This window comes from Pelmatolapia mariae, linkage group LG13 (assembly GCF_036321145.2).
Source record: "Pelmatolapia mariae isolate MD_Pm_ZW linkage group LG13, Pm_UMD_F_2, whole genome shotgun sequence".
NCBI classification, from domain to species: domain Eukaryota; kingdom Metazoa; phylum Chordata; class Actinopteri; order Cichliformes; family Cichlidae; genus Pelmatolapia; species Pelmatolapia mariae.
Window position 1 is genome coordinate 4034703 of NC_086238.1, and position 20572 is coordinate 4055274.

At 38.9% G+C, this 20572-nt stretch overlaps 1 protein-coding gene across 1 annotated transcript in view; it reads left to right on the top strand.

Moving 5' to 3' along the window:
- The first annotated feature begins 3385 nt into the window (after positions 1 to 3385).
- Positions 3386 to 20572, top strand: part of srbd1 (S1 RNA binding domain 1) — a 57694-nt gene continuing 40507 nt past the window's right edge. The window contains exons 1-12 of the mRNA XM_063491442.1: positions 3386 to 3461; positions 3817 to 3881; positions 4932 to 5334; positions 5610 to 5849; positions 6390 to 6556; positions 7274 to 7391; positions 7531 to 7669; positions 7862 to 7958; positions 8053 to 8242; positions 17056 to 17159; positions 18084 to 18191; positions 18353 to 18510. Coding sequence (XP_063347512.1) covers positions 3817 to 3881; positions 4932 to 5334; positions 5610 to 5849; positions 6390 to 6556; positions 7274 to 7391; positions 7531 to 7669; positions 7862 to 7958; positions 8053 to 8242; positions 17056 to 17159; positions 18084 to 18191; positions 18353 to 18510 — 1789 coding nt within the window. The 5' untranslated portion in view covers positions 3386 to 3461. The remainder of the gene's footprint in view (positions 3462 to 3816; positions 3882 to 4931; positions 5335 to 5609; positions 5850 to 6389; positions 6557 to 7273; positions 7392 to 7530; positions 7670 to 7861; positions 7959 to 8052; positions 8243 to 17055; positions 17160 to 18083; positions 18192 to 18352; positions 18511 to 20572) is intronic.

A 20572-nucleotide genomic window follows, 5' to 3' on the forward strand; every position in this document is an offset into this window, starting at 1 on the left:
GTGGGCCGGGTCATAAACATTTCATTATTATGAATGTTTCTGTTGTTATTACACGGTTATTTACAGCTGTGGTTCAACTCTTGTGCAAGGCATTGATTTCTTACAGAAAGACTTTTTTTGTTGTCCAGCATTCATTACTTCAGCTTAAATATGTTCTCAATGCAGACAAAACAAAGCTCATGTTGTTTTCCAAATTAAACCACCTTCAAACCACATGTAGAGAAACTGAGTTTTTAAATTTCAAAATAAGTTGTCTTTTTCCTTTTATGCAAAGAAGCGGCTTCTTGCTGCAACATTTTTACCTGTGTTGGATTATGTAGATATTATGTATATGAATGCTTCTGCTCAGTGTCTTCAAATGGTTGATACTGTCTATCATGCTTCTCTGAGGTTCATCATTAACAGTAAATTTCAGACTCACCAGTTATACTCTCAGATAGTATAACTAGTACTTTAGTCTCAGTTCTCTAAGAACAAGTTTTGAATGATGAGGAACTCCAAATAGTCTTCTGTGAAGTTGAAGATATATTGAACAACAGGCCCATTACTAGAGTTTTAGATGACTCAAATAATCTTGAAGCACTAACACCCAATCATTTGTTGTTGCTGAAAAACAAACCAGTTTTGCCACCAGGACTGTTTGATCAAAGTGAGCTTCTTGTCAGGAAACGGTTGAAACAGGTACAGTACATGGCAGGACTGTTCTGGAAAAGATGGCTTTCTGAGTACCTACCTCTGATGCAAGAAAGACAAAAATGGACGAGGACTAAAAGATGTCTTATGCCTGGAGATTTTGTCGTGATTTGCAGACGCTACAGCTCCAAAAGGATCATGGATGATGGTGAAAGTCTTAAGTGTACACCAGGACGCAAAAGGCTTGGTGCATTCTGTGAAACTAAAAACAAAGACCAGTGTTTTGGAAAGGCCAGTGGCAAAACTTCTTTTGCTACTGGAAGCATCATCTTGACAAAATAACATCATTAACGACGTTTAAGGACCTGCCCGAGGGAATAGCTCCTTTTTTAGAAACTTTAAAGTAATTGTGATTGGATGCACAAATCAGGGGCTGGAGCTAGTTAATCTTTATTTTTAGTATTTTGAAATTTGTTAAAGTTTGTTGTTAGTTTATTTAGATTTTTGGTTTAATTACAAGTTTTATTTGTAGGTTAATAATTGCTTCATTTTTTTGTTTTTTTGTTTCGTTGTTTATCTTAAGTCAGCCAGGAAGAACTGTAGAGCCATTTTCTATCAGTAAAGGGACTGGTATAGGACCAGCATGGACTGGGGTGGGCCTATGGTTTTTACCAGAGCAGGAGAAGCAGCAGGAAGCAACAAAAACGGATCTTTGTTCATTGCTTGCCAAACTGGATAAATAAACCATAAAACACAACTTTTGGACATTGGACTTCTTTTGGCTGTGTACAAAATATTACCACAGTGCAGCAGTTGATTTTAAATTGTTGGATGTTCAGTTGGACAAACAAAAGAATCGCCACTGCAAGCATTTTCACTTTCCAGTTCAGAATCAATTCTACCCCCAGGTCAAAAATATGTATAAGATGTATATATGTATAAGTGATTAAAGTACCTCACAGCAGAAGCATACTGCATACTAATGTTGTACATTATTATATATTTTTTTTCATCTATTGTGTTTACCAACATCAAGAAGTCACAAGCAAAGAAAGACCACACCATGGCACATGTTTAAATAAGGAAAGTTTATTTATTAAACAAATACACATAATTTTTTCACCCAAAAAAATACACGTTCAAAGCAACACAAGGGTGCCCCAATATCAGACAGAAATGTGAACTCCACTCTGTAGAGTAGACAATCTTAATGAAGCAGCTCATTTTAATTTCTCGATTCAAGCTGTTCTTCATATTTTTGCCCACCAGATGTCACCAGAGAGGACTGTTGAAAAGCTTTGAGCAATGAACTTTTTTAAAAACAAGCTTCAGTGCTTCAGAAAGCTTTGTTTGGCCATCACTACTTTTCAGCATCTCTTTATTTCATGGTTGCTGTAACTGAACACGTTCAGTTGGCTGGAGCTCATGGCCCGACTTACACTCATGAAAGTCAGTCAATACCTTCAACTCTCCAAGGAATGACTACAAAGCTTTCGTCACTATTTTAGACTTAGACATCAAATTGTTTTGTTTGTTTCACTTTGATTGAAACCTTATTGCCTTTCAAAAGAGTACAGCAAAAATATAGGCCTAATATAGAGTAAAGTGTTCAGACACATAATGAAATGTGAAGGACTTTTTACAGAAATGGAGAAAAACTTTATGCAGAGGTCAGAAAAAAATGGCCAGACTAATTCGAGCTTTTAGAAAGACAACAGTGATGTTACAAGCAAGATATGCAAAAGAGCATCTCTGAAAGCAAACACATCTGACCTTGAAGCAGATGGGCTACAGCAACAGATGACCAAACTGGAGGCCAGTCCTGTCAGCTAAGAACAGGAAACTGAGGCTATAGTTTGCACAGACTCACAAAAACTGGACAGTAGAAGACTGGAAAAACATTGTAGTCATATGGCCTCCACATTCCCCAAATGTCAGTTCAAATCCATGTCAAGTATGCATTTCTATTGGTTGCAAGTAAACCTCTGACATAGTGTTAGTGTATTTGCTCTTTCATACATATTCATACATACAGAGGATTCAGAATTCAGAAAAGTGACTATTGAGAAGTGCATCAACACAGAAACAAATACCTATAGTAGTGAGGTATATGTAGAAACAATGTAGAAACAATGTAGACACAATAGCAATGTGTGTAAAAACAATGAGAATGTCTTATATGAGTGAGAATATGCATCACTGATTTGAGTTCTGCATAAAGAGTAGCGAGAATGACATTTCTGCTGTGAGAACTGAGCCAAAGCGATGGAGAAAAACTGTAAAAAAAAAAGAAAAAAAAGAAAAAAAAAGAAAAAAGTAAATGACTACATAAATAGATAAAAGAAAAAGGTAACCATAAACAAGAGGCTAGAGATACAGAGAATTTATTAAGCTAATTTTGGAAAAGTGAATAGTTTTGGCGAAACAGTAAATTCAGATAATAAATCAGATTGCAAAAGCTGCCCGACAGGACAGGTTAAAAAGGACAAACGAATCTCCTTCTGAAAGGGAAACTTACAATTACATATGCCATGAAGCCAGCTGCAAACATACTCTCGTTTACAATTCACAAATTCACAAGTCACGAAACTGAGACTGTGCTGTACTTGGCCCCTCAGCTAAAATGAGTTTGACCACTCCACTGCAGTATGTGGCAGTGTGCACCTTCCACAACAAATACAAGGAAGAAGAGTCTCTGGCCCTTTAAGACTTTTGGTTGCTGTGATTGGCTCAGTCCATTTTGTTGCAGGAAGCAGTCATTGAACTGCACAAAGTGCTATTCCAGCGCAATAACCACAAATAGTTTGAGTATTATCAACAGTATAAAGGTATAGTAGGAAGTCACGCTTTATGCCGGTCGGAAAAATTGTGTCATGAATTAAAATGCTTCGTTATGCCATTAACGTTGCTTGCTTCATCATGTAGCGGCAAATTTGAAACAGCTAACCAACATAACGTCGATTCTGTTGTTAGCTAGCAGACACGTACAATTCAAGTTCAGCAAAAATAAATGGTCTTATGGTTGAATACAGTGGGCTGAGTATTGTTTAGCGACTTAACTCTCGCCCAGCGGCACTGACAGCGCACTGTTATTGTTAAAGCCAGTTAATTTTACACGATGTGATATGATTTTAACGATGAATTTTGATGTAATGCTTCTTACCAAAATACTTTCTCTAAAAGATGATGCGAAGACCCCGAGCGACTACTGTCAACGCTGTAAAGTACAAAGATGTGGACTCCGACCTGTAAGTGGTTTTTACTCGTTCATTTCACCCACTCAGTAGGGCCGTACAGTATTTGTGGTCAGGAGCAGAAAAATAATGTTTCATTGTTTTTATAACAGGTTGCTTAAAACATTTGTTAAATCCTGTATTTTAAAAGATTTCTCTATTCAATGAAAAAGCCCTTGAGAGTTATAAATTAGTGTGCAGTAAGTGAATTACATCATAGCTTCACAAACTGAAGCTTAAAAAAATGCATTATGTGGTTTAAATCGAAGCTGTTTACGGGATGGTCAATAATACAAAGTAGTGGATTTCTGTATGTTCTGCTTTTGGTAATTTTAAGATACTAAAATTTCAGGATCTTGTGGATAAGATGGCATGCAGACAACAAACAAATTTCACAAAGTCTAGAGCTAGTCCTTTATGATAATCTAAGTCAATGTCAAATTTATTTATATAGCATTTAAAACAACAACTGTTGACCAAAGTGCTGTACATTTAAAATAATCAAAACTGATGAAAACATAGGAAGACATGACAGGCACAGGCTAAGGTCACTTAAACCCTAATGTCTTCGAAATTGCTAACTGACATCTACAGATATAAACTTACAATAGCTTTCTTTGCAACAGACATCATCTGTAATAGTATTAATTCTATTAATAAGATAAATACGTAACATGTATTAATCTATTTTTTAATAGTTACTGTGTGTAATGTGTTTTAAACTTTAATGGACCAATCAGGAAACGGATTCCTAGACAATGACATTAAGGGAAATAACATGAAGCGCTTTTAAAAGTTATATTTGTTCTATTTTAGTTATAGTGACAAAACAGGTGTTGTATTTTGGATCATTTGAAGTTTAAGGCCTTCTTTGTGAGGCCTTAGAAAGGGGTATTACGTGTTAAATGTTAAATATGTCACTAATTGTTCGGGTTGCTTGCATGTTACTAACTATTAATCCATTAAACACCTGTGAAAAACATTATAAAGTTATTAGAAAGGGTCAAGTTTGGTTCTGGTGTTATAATTGACAGATTTTGTTCTTTTTCTTTACTCCACCATCAGATCTTTTTCCCAAACGGCGAGTAGCGATGAGGATGCTGAGGAATGGAGGCCACCGAAGCCAAAGTCAAAAGCCCCCAACAAAACTGCTAGAGGTACTGCAACTGATGAAAAGAAAACAACTGCCAAGAAAACTGCAAAACCAAAAGAGGCAAAAGCACCCAAAGAACCTAAAGCTCCCAAAGTGCCTAAAGAACCTAAGCTAAGGGCACCACGTAAACCTGCAGCAGGACGAAAAACACAGGCTGCTAAAAGTCCAAAGGATTCTGAAGCCTCAGTGTTGGCTGGAATGGAGAGGAAAAAAGTGGATAATGATTATAGAGCGAAAACAGGAGGAATTCAAACTGAGTGTCCAGAGGAAACGGGGGCTGAAGAGAGTGGGACAAGTTTCAGAACGAAGGAAGAGGTAAGGCAAATTTTCAGTGTTTATAATTACAGCCAAATGAAACATATTAGGATGTATTTATAAGTTAACTTTTGTGACCCATTAATTACACAAAACTGTGGCTGTATTTATAGTATTAAAAACTTATAAAACTGGACAATGTACTACACATCAATATTTACATTCTGAGTTGATGTCTGCAGAAAATGTCCATGTTTTAAATGTCTCGTGTTTTCATTTTTATGTTTTCTTTCATCTTGTCCTTGTTTTCCTTTCTTTCACTTCTTTTCTTGTAGAGGGTGTCATTTATTGTGTCAGAATCCTATCAGAGAGACAGATGGGCAGATGAGGGGTCTTCACAAGCTGGGCTTGGAGTGAAGAAAGAGGAAGTAGATGCGGAGGATTTTACTTTTGATGAGCCCTGTCTAAAGAAACAAAAGACCAGTGCTGCCTGCATGGGAAAGCCGACTAACTTACCATCATCTGAAGCGCACTCTTTGAGGAATGAACTCAATATGAACTGGGACTTGATAGAGGTATTTTTATATATTATGTGGGAATTGTTTCTTTTGTTGTTTGTTTTTTGTCAGGTGGTTAAAATACACCTAGCTTAGTTTCAGACAGAAAATAAATGCTCTAATAAACGAACAGTTTGAAGGTGACCACCACCACCTGGCCAAAAAGCATATTTCTACCTTCATTTGCATAAAGTTGTGACTCAAGAATTAAATTAGGCTATGTGACAGTGATTCGCATATGCAGTTTTGGTGATAAGCTACTGAAGAGAAATGCCACTTTAAAAAAGTCACAACTGCTTTTTCAAATTTAGTGTATTGCATTACTGATGTTTGAAAATCATAAGTATACAAGTAGCCATTCTTAATGCACACTGACATATTTAAAAACCAGTGATCAGTTAATACACACAAAGATCCAGAATTCTGCATATCAAATATAATCAAATGCTCTCTGTTGAAGGTTAATTTGTGTCTTTCTGCCTACCTGCTTAACTGTGTGTGTATATATGCATGTACAGATGCAGAGTTGCAATTCCTGTGTGTGTGATTCCCTCCCAGGTGTTGTCCCACTTGACATGTGTGGAGCGATGGGTATGTGCAAACATCATTATGCTGCTTCGTGAGGAGAACACTGTGCCGTTCATGGTGCGCTACAGGAAAGACATGATTAACCACATGGATGCTGACGCTGTTCGAGATGTCCAGATGGTTTATGAGGAGTTATGGTAAGTGAATGTAAGATGTTAAATGAAACAAAAGAAATTATATCTTATACTTTCATAAGATTCATATTCACCCTATCTCTAAGGGAGATGGCCTCTCCCTTAGAGATGGTGTGAGAAATTCGGCCATTCGGGAGGGGCTCTGAGTAGAGCCGCAGCTCCTCCACATTGAAAGGGGCCAGTTGAGGTGGTTTGGGCATCTGACAAGGATGCCTCCTGGGCGCCTCCTGGGTGAGGTGTTCCGGGCATGTCCCACCGGGAGAAGGCCCTGGGGCAGACCCAGGACACGCTGGAGAGATTATATCTCTTGGCTGGCCTGGGAACGCCTGGGTGTTCCCCCGGACAAGCTGGAGGAGGTGGCTGGGGAGAGGGAGATCCTGGCTTCTCTGCTTGGGCTGCTGCTCCCGCGACCCGGCCCCGGATAAGCGGAAGAAGATGGATGGATGGATGAATGGATGGATGGATGGATCTTATACTACTTACACTACTCATGCCCTCAATATGTTAAAAGCATGGAAAGACCATTTTAGAATACTGGAATTATATTTGTGAAACCACATGAGCTGACTGTACTGAGTCCTGCAGCTAGATGGTGCTATATGTCAAGCTTTAAAGCCTGAAATAGTTGCATGTGGCTGATTTGTATTTGTCTGATTTCTGTGTGTTTGTCCTGCACAGTTGATAATCTGTCTTTCTTCTATGTGTATATTTGTTCTTCAGTTCTTTAGCGAAGAGGACTCAGTCTGTGGTTCAGACCTTGAAGAAAGATGGTGTGTTAACAGCTGAACTGGAACAAAACCTGAGGAGCTGCCGTTCAGCTGATGAACTGGATCATGTGGTCAGAATCAAATTTGTATTCCAAAGTGTTATCCATCATTTAACTGTAATAAGATTAGCTCATTCTTGACTCTCCACACATGAAAAGGGCTCTCACACTAATAGCTAGCTCAGTCCAGTGTTTGTGTTTTTGCCTGCAGTACTCCCCCTATAAGAAAGGCAGCAAGCTGACAAAAGCTCGCAGGGCCAAAGCACTTGGCCTTGAGGACGCTGCTTCTGCATTGATGAACACACCACACACTCTAGATTTAAGGGCATGGATAAAACCTGGTACTGAAGGTAACTGATAAACATGTGCACACTCTTGTCATGGTCTGTGCTGTTTTGTGTATTGCTTGAATCAGCCAATGCTTACCCAATGATTTAAATGGTTATTAAATGCAGATGAAGACACACAAAATCACATTCTAAATTCTTAAAGATTTATAGACTCATTAAAGTACATTATTGATGTGTGTATATGTGTGACAGGTCTGTCATCAGTGGAAGAAGTGGCTACAGGTGTGGAGCACATATTGGCTGATATGATGGCCAAAGATCCTGAAACACTCACCTATGTGAAGACATTGTAGGAATCTGTCTACATACACATAAAATCTAATTCATTTTTCTTGTATCTTCATGAATTATTAATATTGTATGTCTTTCTTTTTTTGTGCCAGATGTGAGAAAAGTTTTGTAAGCATACAGTCTTCTGTGTCTAAGTCGGCATTAAAGGAAAAGGAACAGGCGAAACCTGTCCAAGGCCACAAAACAAAAGCAGGTCCCGAGCAAAATAAAAACAAGGACATTGACAAGTTCCAACTCTACTTTGACTTCACCTGTAACATCCAACGTATCCAACCCCATCAGGTAGGAAGTTTAATTATCCTTTTAAGAATTGTCTGCAACCTACCTTAAAAGTTTTGTGCAAATACATTTTATAGCAGAAGCGTAACTGTTTGGAGTGTGGTTGCTAGCTTAAAATTTTGCTCGAGTGCTTTTGTAATAAACATTTCTCTTTACATTTTAGCTATAACTGCCTGCCAAGACACCAAAAAAACAAACAATCAGTTTAAGTCCTTTGAATATTTTAGAGTTTGGGATATTTTTATTTTGGCTTTGATACAGTGCATATATAGTGCTATTACTAATACTATTTTCCTTTTTCAGAAAACATTTTAATATTACATACATTTCACAAGAGTAAATACAAAATAGAGTTTTTAAAGGATGATTTCATTTATTAAGGGAAAAAAATGCCATCTAAACCTATGTGAAAAAGTAATTGGCCCCATTATAATATCGTGAATTAACTGTGATTAAACTCATTTTTAGGAAAGCTGATTTTAATTCTTAACGTGCCGAGGATGACTGGGCGTGGTGGTGGAATGGCGGCTGTTTTTAGGGAGAAGCTCGCATGCAAACAACTCTTAACTGACTCTCATTCAGGTTTTGAACTTTTGATGTTTGAATTGGGGCATCCCTGCCCAACACGTGTTGCAGCTGTATACAGACCTCCAAAATATCACAATGATTTTATTCAAGACTTTTCAAACTTTTTAGCTGGTATCGTGCCAAGCTATGATCAAATATTAATCGTTGGAGATTTTAATATTCACGAGGGACAACAAGGGTATTGGAGGGGCAACACACGTTGTCCCTCCAATCCCCTGGCCAGAGACTTTTTAAGTTTGATATACTCCTTCAGTCTTGCTCAGTTTGTGTCGGGGCCAACCCAGAAACAGGGTCATGCGTTGGATCTTGTGATGTCTTTAGGGTTACTGGTCCTAAACACGGAAATATGTGACACTGTTTCTTCTGATCACTGTCCTGTTGTTTTTGATATATCTTTATCTCACTGCCATTTTACACATTTTATTCCAACACATCATTGTCGTGTGTTCAAGCCATCAACAACAGAACAATTTTCTATTGCTTTTAAAGAAGTTTTAAGATCTCCCCCTGGCTCTAGTACCGAGGAGATGACATCTAATTTTTATGATAAATGCAGAGCTGTCCTTGATGGTTTCTCCTTTTAAAACTATGAGCTTGAAACCATAATCCATTTATGGTTCATTTATCTCATTTATCCATGGGATCATGGATAAATGATCCCATGGGATCATGGATAAATGATCCCATGGGATCATGGATAAATGAGGCCACTCGTTCAGCCAGACGAGAGTGCAGGCCTGCTGATCGTAAGTGGAAAAAAGGCTGCAGGTGTCTTTTCTCATGCTGAGAGACAGTCTGTACAGGTATCAGGAAATCGTAAAAGCAGAAAAGTCAAAGTGTTTTTTTCTAATGTTATTGAGAACAGTTCCAACAATCCTCAGGGTTTTTTTCCCAATTATTCACTCTGCTCTGAATATTTCCCCAGCTTCTCGTATTAATAGTTCCTCAAAAACCTGTGAAAGATTCTTGCAGTTTTTTATCAATAACATAAAACAGCTTTGATTTATGATTGCCCTGCTTTCACATGACCTTTCTAAAATATTCACCTGCTCTGATGTTTTATCAGTTTTGATCAGGTGGAGGAACTATGTAATGGCATGAAGACATCATCTTGTCCGAATGATGTTGTTCCAACACATTAAAAAAAAGATTTCTGACATCTTAAGGATTTTTAACAGCAGCCTTACTTTAGGTGTTGTGCCAGCTTGTTTTAAACATGTACAGCCTTTACTTAAAAAAAACCTAATCCCGATTCCTCTGTCCACTCAAATTTCAGACCTATTTCCAATTGAAAATTTTGGAAAAGATTGTGTTAGTTCTTTTGTAAACAGACACAATGTTCTTGAGAGGTGTCAGTCTGGTTTTAAAGCTATTCACAGCACTGAAACTGAACTTTTAAAAGTTCTTAACAATCTTTTATTAGTCTCTGACTCAGGAGACTCAGCTGTGCTTTTGCTTTTGGATCTGACAGCTGCCTTTGATACTGTTGACCACAGCATCTTGATCTCACGGTTGGAGCATTGCGGCATCAAGGGCATTCCATTAGAGTGGTTCAGGTCATACCGATCTGACAGGACTTTCTTTGTGAGCTTTGGAGCTTTTATCTCTTCCTCAGCTCCCCTTACTTGTGGTGTTCCCCAGGGATCTATACTGGGGCCAATTTTATTCTCTATTTATATGCTGCCCATAGGTCTAATTTTTTGAAAATATAACATTTGTTTCCATTCGTACGCCGATGACACTCAGATCTGTCTTCAACTGAAGAGAAGCTGTCCTGCTCCACTGGAGTCCTTACTTCAGTGTCTCGGTGAAATTAAAGCCCGGATGGCCTCTAACTTCTTTAACTTTAATGACAACAAAACTGAAGTGATAATCTTTGGACCAAGTGTCAATCCCAGCACCTCTCATTTTAACCTGCGCAGTCTTGAGTCTTTTATTAAGCTGCATGCCAAAAATTTGTAAGTTATATTTGACAGCAATTTCACCTGTGAAAAACAGATTAGCTCAGTTGTACATCGGTCTTTTTTCAAACTGAGGCTTTTAAGGTGAAATCATTTTTATCTTTTAAAAACTTTGAATGGGTAATCCATGCTTTTATTACATCCCAGCTGGAATATTGTAATTCCTTATATGTTGGAGTTGGCCAGACCTGCCTTGCAAGACTGCAGTTGGTCCAAAATGCTGCAGCTGCATGAACTAAAAGATGTGAACATATTTCGCCGGTGCTTGCCTCTCTTCACTGGCTCCCTGTTCACTTCAGAATTGACTTTAAAATTTTATTGTTGACTTACAAAGCCCCTGAATGGACAGGCTCCTGGGCAATTGTCTGACCTCTTGCAGCAATATGCGCCCTCTAGATCTCTTAGATCAAATGAGCTTTTGCTTTTAGCCATACCAAGGTCAAGGCTAGTTCACAGAGGTGATCAAGCATTTGGGGCCGTAGCACCTAAACTGTGGAATAATCTACCCCTACACATCAGACAGGCAACTACTGTCAACCTTTTTTAATCTCATCTTAAAACGCATTTGTATTCACTGGCTTTTAATACAGTATGAGAGGTATTTGGTGTTTGGTACTAATATTATAAGTTATTTGGTACTAGTTATTTTGTATTTTTGTACAGCACTTTGGTTAACGTTGCTCTTGTAATTAAATGTGCTATATAAATAAATAAACGATAATCTCACAGACATTTGGGAAAATATTCTGTAGACTGACGAAACAAAAATGTAACTTTTTGGGGGTTTTGACTCCTTTTACATCTGACATAAAACTAACACTGCATTTCATAATAAGAGTATTGTGCCAACAGGCATACATGGTGGTAGAAATGTGGTGGTCTGGGACTACTTTGCTGTTTGAGGACCTGGGTAACTTGTATTTGATGAAACCATAAATTCTGAATCCTGAATGTCTGGCCATCAGTTTGTGCCCTGAAATTCAAGTACACTTGGGTTACAAAGTGGGACAGTTATCCGAAACATACCTGAAAGTCCACCTCTGAATGGCTTAAACAAAAAAACAAATTAAAGGTTTTGAATGGCCTAGTCAAAGTCCAAGCTTAAGTCCAATTGAAAGGCTTTAGCATGACCTTAAATAGGCTGTTCATGTTCGAAAACCCTTCATTGTAGCTCAATTTGAACAATTCTGCGGAAAAGGGTGGGCTAAAATTGCTCTACAGCGAAAACCAAACAAAAAGAATGACAGTTTGCTTTATTTGTAAGATACATTTACGCTGCTGAGACTCACACTTTTTCTTGTGCCTATTTTTTACCTCGACTGGAATTACTCCTTCTAACACCTTTACTTTTATGATATAACTAATGAGACAAGTAATAACCCAGCCATAAGAGAAAATACATACAAAACAAATAAACTCGAAAAGCAACAAATAAGTCAAGTCTTCTTGATGATCATAAAGGTCATTTACAGCTGTGGAGTGTGTTTTGACTATCCTAGTTCTCAAATACACACACATGCACATAAACATGAACAAATGCACACCATCTGCTTGTGTCATTTCTGTCTGCTTAATGCATGCCACTTCTGAATGCTAGCCATGTCAGTCACAGTTAGCCTTGTCTGTGCCTTCATATTTAGCCCTCCTGCATCTTGCACCACATCCTCTGCTCCCCCTCTGTCCCTCTAGTGACTGGTGGGTTACTCAGAGTTGGGCCCGGGCCTCATGTGTCACCACAGCTTCCATCATCTGCTGTCTCTGCCACACCACACTCTCTGGCAACCGCTCTCTGCCCTACAGTCATTTAATCGCATACGCACGTGCATACACACACTTGCTCACACACAAGCGCACCCTGTGAGTCCCCTCATTTTCTCTTCTTAACATATGTGACATGTCCCCTGCCGACATGCCATTGGATTAGGGAGCTTTGATTGACAGGCGCTCTCCTGTAGTGACAGCTACTGCTGCTGGGCCCACAGGCGGACAAAAGGACGGGGAGAAGGAGTGGGGGGCAGTAAGGGAAGGCAGAGCGTGGACAGATGAGTGGTGCTGAGGTGCTTCCGTCACTTATCTCTCCTGCTTCGCGATACTCTGCCTCCCTCTTTTTCTGACTAAACGTCAGCCCTCCAATCCACTCATCACCTCCGCTTTGCGCCTCTCCTCCCCTTTCTATGCAAGGCCTTTAATTCGATGACTCGCCTTTGTCACGGAGCGTTAATCCACAGGCTGCTGTGACCCTGCAAGCTGTCAGATTCCAGCTAATATGAACCTTTTCTAGCCGTCAAGTTGGCAGTTAGGGGGAGCAGGTGGGAGATGTGTTTTGACAGGAGGCATGTGTGTGAGCACACACTTGCCCGTTTGCTTTAGCACATTTTTATTAAGCCCCAGCTCTGGTAGTTTGTTAAAAATAAAGGGCAAGGCATTGTATTAAGGGTGTGTGGAATTTTAGATCTCCTGTGGTGGAAAACAAAATTAGGTAGCATGGAAAGTACATCTTCAGAATTTTAATCTCCTTAATGAAGTAACACATAAAAGGGATTCTAAGTTTTGGTGTTGGTACATTTTAATTCATCGTCAAAGTTAAATACATTAAGGAAAAGAATTAAGCAAGAAGGTAACATCTGAACATTAGGTGTTCACCTTGATTCAAAAGTGCGGGCTTGAAATGACAAGTTTAATTCTGAATCCATAATACCAGATATGGTGGATGATTTTTCTCGTGCTGCCTTCTAAAATCCATGTCACTGATTTTTATGACCACATGAAGTGAAGGAAAAGAGTGCATTCCTGAACTTTAGAAGTTGAAACCTTTTGGTTTGGCATTTTTCAACTTTTCTTGAAAAAAGGGCTGAAAATATAAACAAATTATAGGAATAAATGAGTAATTCAGTACTTTTTGTTGTCTGGTTAATCAGCTAATGATTTCAGGCACAAAAAAATCCAACTTTTCTTATGATTTCTTATGAGTGAAAATGGGGGAAAAAGTACAGTGATTTATTGTAGCATATATAAGACAAAAGCAGAATTTGTACAATTTCAACAAGCTCGAAAGTCGGTATCATTTTATCCTTCAACACAGCCTGAACTCTCTAAGGCAAACTTATGTAGTCTTCAGGAATAGTTCTCCAGGCTTCATGAAGGACATTCAAAATCTCTAGTTAGTGTTTCCTAATGATACGACTTTCGGTTACTGTTCATCTACTGATAGTTTTTTGCGCCTGCCACTTTTTCTTTTGTTCTTCACTTGTCCAACTTCCTCAGTTTTGTAAGAGCACACCACACACCAGGCTAAGCTGTGCCCTCTTTAGCTCAGATTTAATTCCGACTAACATGATTTGAGGCCTTCTTTGAAGGGTACACGTTTACCTTATAGCTATTAGCAGCTGCTATGCTCTCGAGTATGCCAGGGAAGATTTGTTAAACATGCAGTGGGCTGTTTTTAATGCGATTTGCGCTGTGATCAAATGGTAGTTCAGCGCTCCAGTCTGGGGCTTGCCTGCAGAGAAGCTTGGGTAAATGGAACTGTTTTATCAATTAAACACTTGTTTTTGATGGACAGGCGGAGAAAAACAAGTTTATTTGTATGGTCACATTTTGTACTGCAAAATTGTTTGTGTGTGTGTGTGTGTGTGTGTGTACTGTACATGTGGTATATTTGAGTTTATGTAATGGTTTTAATGCCCAAGATGCTCTGAGGATTTTGTAACTTTGTACAACTTGCGGTATATTGAATCAGATTCATGTGTCAAATATAAAATATGTTATTTTGCCACCTGGGTAGTACAAAGTCTGTGTAATCAGTGATTATGAGTGGACGTCAGGTGTCCTGTCTCCTTCCTCCCTCACGCTCTGCACCTAATGTATTTATTCGCTACCTTTGCCTAAACCAAGTGACATGTCACCAATAGTGAGAACACGTCACTGTGCGACAGTGAGAATGGGAAACTTTCATCCAAGTGTTCCTTACAAAGCTTAAAAAAGATACTTTTGTTTTATTATTCCATATACTTTACTGGTTATTGTTTATCCAGACCATTATATGCCCAGTTTTGTATTTCTAATCCTACTGGCCTTCACTTGTATAGGAATATTGAGCATTCTGCTGACAGCTTTGTTCAGCTGTTATACAACCACATTCGTCACTCATATTCAACGTGTCCTGTGTGTGTCAACAAAGTCAAAAAGTCTGCAAGCTGGCACTGAATATGTGTGTCTGTTTGTTTATCCTTGATATGTCGGATGGATAGATGTGTTGATGACAGTATTCCTCTAAAGAAAGGGTGAGAGAGAGAAGGAGACAGACAGAGTATAGTTGTTGGCTGACTGCCCTCCCTTCAGGGCTGGTGGGAGGAATAAGGGGCATCTAGAAGAGACGGTCTGTCTGGTCTTGTCAGGGTTTGGCCAGTACTTGGTTACCTGTCACTCTGGGCCCATCTAAAACACAAACACAGTTCTTACTCTGTCTCACATCACCCTTCCTTCCAGATCACCCTGTGTGTCCCATCAGTGACCCAACTCAGAGAGAAACTGAGAGAAAGTGAGAGAAGCACCAGACACTGGTGTTTATCATCATTGAGGACCGTCATCTGCTATAGAAAAAACCTGAGCATGAACAAAAATTGCTGTTGGATGAACTTAGATCTTTTACTTTTGTTGGCACCATAGCTGAATTTGGAATAAATACCAACAACAAGGAAGATGAGTTTAGTGTTTGTTTGTTTTCCAGAAAGCTACTTTCAGCTGCTCCCTTATTCACCAAGGCTTGCCACAGCACGTATCTCTGCATATTTGATTTTGAAGGGTTTACACCGAATACCCTTCCTGATGCAATACCAAAGGAATTTGTGTCTTCTCCTGGAATTGAACTGGTGATCTGTTGAATGTGTAACCCACTACACTATGGAGAGATTTCTTTTTTTCTCCCTTTAGTTTGTGATATCAATAAAACCTTAGAAGCAGCAGCTAAAATTCTGGGACAGTTGTGCATTTTTGCAGTTATTTATAAGAAATACATATTTGAATTATATCTTTATCATACATAATAGTGTTGTGTATATAGATAGACTGTTGTTTATCTGTGCAGCTTCTATTTACTTAAAGTGTTATGAATTCTTGAATTTCTACAAAATTTATTAATCTTTTCTTATTTCTAGTTGATGATACACACGTTGATGTCAGACAGTGTCGTATGAATAACACTATAAAAGTATATGTCATTCTTAATTACCCAAAATAATTAAAGCCCAAGAGCGCAGATTTAACAAGGCTTTGTTTTGTATTTACTGCTTTAATTTCACTCATGGGCTTTCCTAAATTCCAAGATAAAGAAGTGTTTTGCCTGCTTTACCTCTTAAACTTTAGTTCTTTGATAAAGATTCTTTGAGAAATCTCTTCATAGTCAGTGAGGCAGCCCTGGGGAGAAACATGTCAACACAGGAGAAATCTTAACTTTCATCATTATTTAAGGAAACTTGCTGCATTAATCCGTGTCTCTGCCATGCCATTAGCTGTGTTTTATATTTTTATTTGCGTGTGTGTGTGTGTGTGTGTGTGTGTGTGTGTGTGTGTGTGTGTGTGTGTGTGTGTGTGTGTGTGTGTGTGTGTGTGTGTGTTGAATATGGGCGCATCCCTTCCGAGGGTGCTGCTGAGTGGTAATGGTTGTGGCACTGTGTGGGTGCGGGTGGGGGGAAGGCCTTGCGGTCTCAGTGCTGATGGTGGCATGGTGGTGGCATTTGTCAGCTTGCTTCTTCCGCTTGGGCTCCAGATTGACGTCTTGTTTCTTGGCCCTGTTCTATGGCAGGCTAAAGGTTCCCCACTGAAAAGGTCAGACACTTACTACTGTTTGCTTAACAGCATGTAACAGTTCCTCTGAGGGGGGAACGACCGCACAGCAAAACAGGCCTGGCCACGGGATATACTCCTAGGCTCATCACTTTTAACGCACGTGTATTGAGATTTCAAAGATTTTCTCTTTTTTGTATGTTTGTGTGAGTAAAGCGTGTTCATGCACTAAAGCGACAGAGCCTTATGTGTTTTAAAACAAAATATACACATAAAATATACATTTTCTAAAATATTTCTGCTAGCCGTTGCTATTTATCATACTTCAAATGAAGTATATCACATATACAAACATAAATTAATCTGAATATTTATGATTTCAGTGGATGCTGGTTTTAGGGACAACAGCGAGTCTTGTTTAACTGTCTGTGCGGTAACTGGTGGAAATATATGTATTTCACTCATGCGTGCATATATGTGCAGACGCTGGCTATTAACCGAGGGGAGAGTCTCAAGATTTTGACAGTGAAGGTGAACATCCCCGACAGGGTGAAGAGTGACTTCACTAGGTGGTGCATCAACAACAGGTCAGACACAAGTAATACACAAACACTGTTACACTCACTGACACTGATGTCTGCCATGATCATATGATGTTTTGTTAAAATTTTTAATACAAAACTGGAACCGTAGAAGGCAGAAAGTGTGGCATCTGTTGTTGACTTTAAGATTTTTGTACAAAAGGCACAAAACTGAACATATGATACCAGTGCAGTATGTATTGTGGCTGTTTTTGCCTGTGGCTGAAGTCGATAATAGAAATACTAAGAAATGGCTGGAGAGTCATTATTGCTTTTCAAGAGGACAAAAATGAAAATTTAATATATTTTTTTAATACTCCAAATTTAATACAATCCATTCATTATTTTTGACTTATGCTTCAGGTATCTTTAAATTAGATTTTACATTGAGAAATTATTGTAAAAAGTAAAGCAACAATTCTCATAATTTTGAATATTTTCTTAGTATTCTTTTTTAATATTAGTTTTGGGAAGCATGAGTAGCACAGCACTTTTCTAGGTAACTTCAACTTTTGCTAATTCTGTTTTTTGCCACTCTGAAATAGCCATTTAAATAATCAGTAAAAAAGAAGCGAATAGCAGTTGTTTGTAAGTACTATTTGTAAAGTACGCTATCCATTTTTAAATATATATTCTTAGGCATCTTGTAAGCAAGGAAACAAAATGTTACTCTAATGATAAGATGTATTTCTCATGATTAAAGGAGTAGTTTCCTTATGTGCCACCAAATATGACAAGGAGAACACTCCACCTGGTTTAAACTATAATAAAAGGTTCTGTACAGATTGGGTTTTTGATGACATTTGCAAAAGCATCTCTTGGGAGCACAAGAGTCAGTTTGCAAAGGCACATTTGCTTTGACAAAATATGTTAAGCAGTAGAAACGCCTTGCAGAAGAACGCACTCTTTACCCCCACTGGTTTAATGCAGGTGGAGGCCGAAGACATTTGCAAAAGAAGAACTTCATGCAATCATTAGGAATGCAGTGGAGGATTCATATAAAAGGCTTATTCTTCCTTTCCTCACCAGGAGTTACAGGTAAGTGGATTTTGGATTTTAAAGTGTTTTTTCATCCAATATCAGTTTTTCCATTTACACCATTTCCTATTTTGGTCCTTTCTCAGTTTCTCTTTTGTTGATGTTGTCATTCTCTTCTTTAACTTATCTGTTTGTCTCTATCTTGCATTTTCTCTCTTTAGGACTAAGCTGACGAGTGCAGCGGAGAAGGAGTCAATCGCCATGTTTGTGCGCAACCTCCGCCAGCGCCTGTTGGTGTGTCCAGTGAGAGGCTGTGTCATCATGGGGGTGGACCCTGGCTTCAGACATGGCTGCAAGCTGGCAATTCTCTCACCTACTAGTAAGTAAACACAAAAATGTACAAAAGTGGACTCACTGTCAGCTATCACTTGGTTTTGCAAGTCAGTGTAGTTTCATCTATAAAAAGCATACTCATGTACCTACACAAATAATACTAAAAATAAATTTTATTGCTAAAGATATGATGAAATCACATTGATGTTGAAGAAAGATGGAAATATAAAGGCAATTTAGAATCGCCAGTTAACTTAACCTCACTAACTCATTAACTGCATGTCCTTGGACTGTGGGAGGAAGCTGGAGTACCTGGAGAGAACCCACAGGGAGAATCCCACAGATTTACCTAGGGATTCAAATCAGGGCTTTGTCTTGGACTTCGGTCTTCTAGATGTAGTTCTTCATCAGGAACGACAAATGTTTTTGAGTCGTTATCTGACTGGGAGACAAAGCCATGAGCCACATCCATTTTTGCTGCTCAAAAAGCATCTCTAAAGGCTTTTTGTGATTGTAATCATTGTAGCCCTTTCCAAAGAGCACCTTTGTCCATTAACTATAAAGTGAAGTGTATTTTTACCCTTTTACCCTAAACCTTTTGAAAGTTTTGAGCACTGCAGTGCATTGTATTTCCGGAGGACAGCTGTGCCAAGGTGGTTTGTTTTTATTTAATGCAATTCATTGTCATATTTTAATACAATAACTAAGTATAAATTCAAGTCATTGTTTTTGCCAACTGTATTTGATCACACTTTTCAAGTGTCCTTTCAAATTTATGACTAGTGAATTTTTATTTCCCTCATTTGTGTCTTATAATTTCTGACACTTGTGCTTAATTCCCTTTGCTATTGATAATACAGACCTGGATATACATAGCAATGGCACACATTTCCAATTGTTACTGGGCAAATTATGAAGCCAAAGATTTTGTCTGAAAGGTTGCCGTGTAACCAGGCACCACTAGATTTGATAGAGTTGACATGAACCTGGTGGGTTTATTTTTTGTGTGCAGACAATTATGTGTATGTGCTGTGTCCATTCTACAGGGTGGGCCATTTATATGGATACACCGTAATAACATGGGAATGGTTGGTGATATTAAAGTCCTGTTTGTGGCACATTAGCATATGTGAGGGGGCAAACTCCTCAAGACGGGTGGTGACCATGGTGGCCATTTAGAAGTCGGCCATCTTGGATACAACTTTTGTTTTTTCAATAGGAAGAGGGCCATGTGACACATCAAACGTATTGGTAATGTCACAGGAAAAACAATGGTGTGCTTGGTTTCAACATATCTTTATTCTTTCATGAGTTATTTACAAGTTTCTGACCACTTATAAAATGTGTTCAATGTGCTGCCCATTGTGTTGGATTGTCTTCTCCCACTCTTCACACACTGATAGCAACACCGCAGGAGAAATGCCAGCACAGGCATCCAGTATCCGTAGTTTCAGGTGCTGCACATCTCGTATCTTCACACCATAGACAATTGCCTTCAGATGACCCGAAAGATAAAAGTCTAAGGGGGTCAGATCAGGAGACCTTGGGGGCCATTCAACTGGCCCACGACGACCAATCCACTTTCCAGGAAACTGTTCATCTAGGAATGCTCGGACCTGGCACCCATAATGTGGTGGTGCACCATCTTGCTGGAAAAACTCAGGGAACGTGCCAGCTTCAGTGCATAAAGAGGGAAACACATCATCATGTAGCAATTTCAAATATCCAGTGGCCTTGAGGTTTCCATTGATGAAGAATGGACCCACTATCGTTGTACCCCATATACCACACCAAACCATCACTTTTGTTGGTCCAACAGTCTTGGAGGGATCCATCCAATGTCTGTTTGTGTCAGACCAATAGCGGTGGTTTTGTTTGTTAACTTCACCATTCACATAAATGTTTGCCTCATCACTGAACAAAATCTTCTGCGTGAACTGAGGGTCCTGTTCCAATTTTTGTTTTGCCCATTCTGCAAATTCTGTGCGCCGATCTGGGTCATCCTCATTGAGATGCTGCAGTAGCTGGAGTTTGTAAGGGTGCCATTTGTGAGTAGCTAATATCCGCTGAAGGGATGTTTGACTAATGCCACTCTCCAGTGACATGCG